The sequence below is a fragment of the Cajanus cajan genome, chromosome 9, assembly GCF_000230855.2.
Source record: "Cajanus cajan strain Asha chromosome 9, NIPB_CcT2T_4, whole genome shotgun sequence".
Lineage (NCBI taxonomy): Eukaryota > Viridiplantae > Streptophyta > Magnoliopsida > Fabales > Fabaceae > Cajanus > Cajanus cajan.
In genome coordinates this window covers 20,225,807-20,231,054 of record NC_138525.1, presented here as the reverse complement: position 1 = coordinate 20,231,054, position 5,248 = coordinate 20,225,807, and the positions used below count along the sequence as shown (strand labels likewise).

Here is a 5,248-nt window from a genome sequence, read left to right as displayed (position 1 = left end):
TTGCATCTAAGTTTACAAGTTACTAATTTCATTGGAATTCATACTTATCTAATGATGTTGCTCATAAGTTACATCTTAGACTTTTTACTAAGTATTTTTTGTGTTCTTGTTGCATGATTCTCTACATCATTCATGAGATCTTCTATTGTCATTAATGTTTATATACTTTTGTTTGTTACTTTTCTTTTTATAGAATGAGTATGAAAGACGCTTATCTGAAAGAGAGTCACAACAATTATCAGGAGATGGTATCTCTAGTGTGCAATCTGAAAATAGTATTTTCTATGATGTTGGTGGTGGTGTGAACAAAAAAGGAAGAATATTTGGTTTAGGTTCAAAGGCTAGGAAGTATAAACCTTCTTCTTCTAGATTCTCAAATGGTATCTCAAATTCTGAGTCTGAACAAATGAAAAATTTTGTTTCAAATTTGTCTGAAGAAAACAAAACATTTAAAGAACACAAAGCCATGCAGATTTGATTCGTGCTTCACAAGAAGAGTCTTGGTTAGTTCGTGAGCAATTGAAGCAATTTATGGAGACATTTTCTCTTGGGCTAGCTTCTCAATCTTCTTGTCCTCCCCAACCTCCTCCTACACATGATTCCTACACATGATGCAGACACTATACAATCTGATGATAATGAGTTAGATGATGATCATGATATAGATGTTTAGGGATGCATTATCTTTTACTATTATTAATATTTACTATGCTTTAAACTTATACTTTGTTATGTTTAAGTTTTACTATAGTACTTATCATACATTAGGGATCAACTAAAGTCCTTAACTTTGTTATATTTTGTGTTATTTATATCTATCGTATGCTTGACTTTCTTATATTGGTGTTTAGTTACATGCTTTTATAAAATTGAGAAATTTTTCTTAATTATTTATTTTGTTAATTTTTTTTAAACAAATAGACAATTAATAAATTCAGCTTTTTGGATTAATTAATAATTTATTTTTTATATTCATAATTAAAAAATTAATCATAACTAGAGGAGAAAAACATATTCTTCACAAATAGTTACGAAAAAAGTCATTCACTAAATAAGATCAATAGTTCACAATTTGTGACGAATTTTATTCATCGCTATTTGTGACGGATTTTATTCATCATAATTTGTGACGGACACACATCCCTCTCAACTTGTGACGTTAATAAGAGGCACATTTCCCTCACAAATTTGTGATGAAGTTAATCCGTCACAAATTATTTATTAGTGACATAAACAAGTCTCTCACAAATTATTTAATACATGTAATATTAAATTCAACATTTATAATTTTATTAATTATAAAAAAAGTAAATAAAAAATGGATACCAACAAGATAGTTCAATTGAAGTTAGAGTAATGAAAATTTAAGTTTTTCTATTGCCTAGTTTAACCCAATCAAACTAGTTTTTCTCAGTCTTCCATGAAGCAACTCAAGCCCCGATTTCTTGTCATTGGAGGACTCTGACGTGGCAACATGAGTTGTTTGAAGAAGAGAGAGAGTTGTTTCCTCAAGCAACCGTTCCTTATCAGATTTCAAGCAGATCTTATTGAACATATTTGAAAACGTTTCGGAAATAATAATGATGAAAATTAATTTCGTATAATGTCTATGTATTTACTATTTCTTTATTTTATTTTTAATATCTACTTATTGTGTATTTTTTCTCTTAATTTATTTTCTTTCATTGTAGTGCAATTATCCTTTTTAATAAAAAATTAAAATTGATTCATAAATGATTAGAAAAAAAATTTTAAAAGTTGAATTTCTTAAAGTTTCTTATTATTGGAGTAAATATGCGTTTGAGTTGTTTAATACTGACATGGCACACTGAGAACCACTTTTTTCATTTTTCAATGCATGAAGCAACTCAAATGAGTTGCTTCCATCGAAGAAGATGACCTTAATGTTCTATGAAATGTTAATATATATTATGTGCATTAATTTTTTAATTCCCAACACCTATTTATTGTTTCAACTTATACACTATTTTATCTCTATTATTGTATATTATTTTTTTGGTACATAAATAAAAATTTATATTATTTTTAATTCATAATGATTAAAAATACTTTGTTCCTTTTTATATAAAAGTTATTTTTTTATCTGTCAGAAACATAATGAACGACGCTAAACTCTAGGAAAAGACACACTCACGGAGCAATTAAATAAGTTTGAATTTTTATCTATTAAAAAAAATGACTCTTGCTAAACTATTTAACCTAGAATGGGCAAAAACTAGTTTGAACTAACAAAATATCAGTGGACATGGTTATTCTCGCTCCTTTTTTCTTAACACTTATAGCAAAAACACATAAAATTACTTAATAATCCTTGACTCCTACACTAAAATGGAAATACTTAATAATCCTTTACTTAAATATTTGTTTCCATATAATATTTTAATTAAATATATACGACAAAATGTTTTTTATTTATTATTATTTCACTACGATACACAATGAAAACATGTTTTGACTTTGTATATAAATTCTACATATTTACAGAACGAAAATATATATTTGTTAAATCACAAAACTAGATTTTTTTAATATTAATCAAAATAATTACTAAAAAAATTATTATTTTTGATAATAATTTAACTAAATTATTACATAAATTATCAATGATTTATGTAATAATTAGTTCAATCATCATTAAAAATGATAACTTCCAACTACTATTAAAAATGTTTACTTGTATTGTAATTAAATCAATTAATATTAATAGATAAATTATATTGTAATTGAATCAATTTCAATTAAGAAAAAAGTAATTCACAAGGGTGTAATTGTGCTATACAAGTTACCAGCATATTGTATAATAATTAATTCGGTTTCTATTAAAAAAATTATATCATAAATAATTTGATTAAATTAAAAAATACAACTTGTATTATAATTATTTCAAAAGTAAATGGTCAATTTAGCTGTTGAAGTTATATTGTTATATTATTTCTTAAAATTTAAAAAAATATTCAAATAAGTATTGAACTTTTTTAAGGTTTAAAAAAAACATTCTTTGTTTGGTTAAGAGAAAATGGATAAGAAATAAAATGGAGAGAGTGAAAATAAATAAGATTATTTGGTGATTGAGAAATTAAAAGGTTTTCTCTCTCTTCTCTCTTATATATAATTTATTTTTCACATACTTCTCTTTAATTAAACAATCAAATATCTATTTTATTTTTTTTTATCTATTTCTATTCACTTTTTATTTCTCACCTATTTTTTCCCTCTATTTCAAACATAGACTTACTCTTAATTCTAATATTAATAAAAAAAAGATAATTCATATCGTAATTTTATATATATTAAAACTGTTTTGCTTATAAAAACAATCCCAAATAACTGGACCAAAATGAATTGGAATTGGAAAAACAGAATAAATAAAAGGCAGAAAAAAGAAAGACAGGTGTCAGCAGTATGTACCACACACAAAGGGAGGGGATATGATTTTTTTTTTTTCTTCCTGGATTGCCATTCTTCCTAATCTGTATTATCCGTGTGTGGTGACTGGTGACTGGTGACTGCTGAGTGCTGAGGCTGAGGTAACCTCTATACGTTCTACACTCTCTTTACTCTTTACTCCTTCTACCATCACCATGGCTACCATCACCAACAATTTCATATTCAAACCCCCCATCTCTCACCCAAAGCTCCTCCCTCTTCTTTCCCGTCGCTCTTCCCTACCCTTCCTCACAAAACCTCCTCAAGTAAGAGTTTACACCAACAACAACAACACACCCTTCAGCACTCCAAAAGCCACTGCAGCCCCAGGCGCGAAGAAAACGCAGAAGCAAGAAAGGGTCCAGCGAGTGCACAGCGTGGAGGAGTTCGACTCGGCGCTGGAATCGGCGAAGGAGAGGCTGGTGGTGGTGGAGTACGCGGCGAGCAACAGCGAGGAGAGCAGCCAGATATACCCCTTCATGGTGGAGCTGAGCCGCAGCTGCAGCGACGTGGAGTTCATTCTGGTGATGGGGGACGAGTCAGAGAAGACGAAGGAGCTTCTGAAGCGGGAGAAGGTGGAAAACGTGCCCCACTTCAGCTTCTACAAGAGCAAGGAGAAGATCCACGAGGAGGAGGGGATAGGCCCCGACATGCTCATGGGGGACGTGCTCTACTACGGCGACAGCCACTCCGCCGTGGTGCAGCTGCACAGCGGGGAAGACGTGGAGAAGCTCATAGAGGATCACAAGCTCGACCACAAGCTCATCGTCCTCGACGTCGGCCTCAAGCACTGTGGCCCCTGCGTCAAGGTTTACCCCACCGTCGTCAAGCTCTCTCGCCAAATGGACTCCGTCGTGTTCGCGCGCATGAATGGGGACGAGAACGAGAGCTGCATGAAGTTCCTGAGGGACATGGAGGTTGTGCAGGTTCCCACTTTTCTCTTCATCAGAGACGGTAACATTGAAGGCCGCTACGTCGGTTCCGGCAAGGGTGAACTCATTGGGGAGATTCTCAGGTACCAAGGGGTTCGCGTCACTTATTAATTCTCCTTGTTGCTTACTTACTTATTTCTCTTATCTTTCCAAAAGAACACAAAAAAAAAAACATATTCATCGTATATAGCTACCTGTGGTGGGGAAACTTGTGACCAAATATATATAATTCACTTCACTTCACCAAGGTTTTTTTCCCCACATATCATCCTTTTTCTCTCAAATATGAATCGTTGGAGGTCCATGTCACTTACGCATTATTCAGTAATCTTTAGTGTTCTACTTTGCCTCCAATTGTTGGAAGGAAGGAAGCAATGTTGGTGGATATATAAGGCCGTGGGATGAGAAGCAGGCGTAGGAGCTTCCTAGGTTGCTATTTATAGACAAGATTGTAATGTTAAATCCAAAATAATGTGAAATGTGAATTTGGCGGCTCTGAAAAACCAGAAATCAGTTTATCTATATATGGAAAATGTAAGACAAAAATACTCAACTCTCTTAAAATTTACAAATAACTACACAAATTTTAATTTTTTTCTAATTAATTCCTAAACTTTACCATTATTGCAAATAATCACCTTAAATTTTCATTCTATTCTAATTGATTTTTAAAATTTATCACGTTTATAAATAATGCTTTCTATCAAATTAAAATTAAATTATTTATCTTATATATCAATTATCTATTAATAATTTTCTTATTTTGTTATAATCAATTAAGTTCATGACATGTATTTGCCAACAGAACAATATTTAAAGATTAATTAAGATAAAATTAAAGTTTATTGTAACTATTTATAAAAGAGGTA

General features: G+C 31.2%; 1 protein-coding gene across 1 annotated transcript; it reads left to right on the top strand.

The window, feature by feature from the left end:
- Positions 1-3,485: 3,485 nt before the first annotated feature.
- Positions 3,486-4,622, top strand: CDSP32 (chloroplastic drought-induced stress protein of 32 kD). Its single transcript, XM_020381762.3, has one exon. The coding sequence runs from the start codon at positions 3,603-3,605 to the stop codon at positions 4,488-4,490; it is 888 nt and encodes a 295-aa protein (XP_020237351.1). The 5' UTR covers positions 3,486-3,602; the 3' UTR covers positions 4,491-4,622.
- Positions 4,623-5,248: the final 626 nt, after the last annotated feature.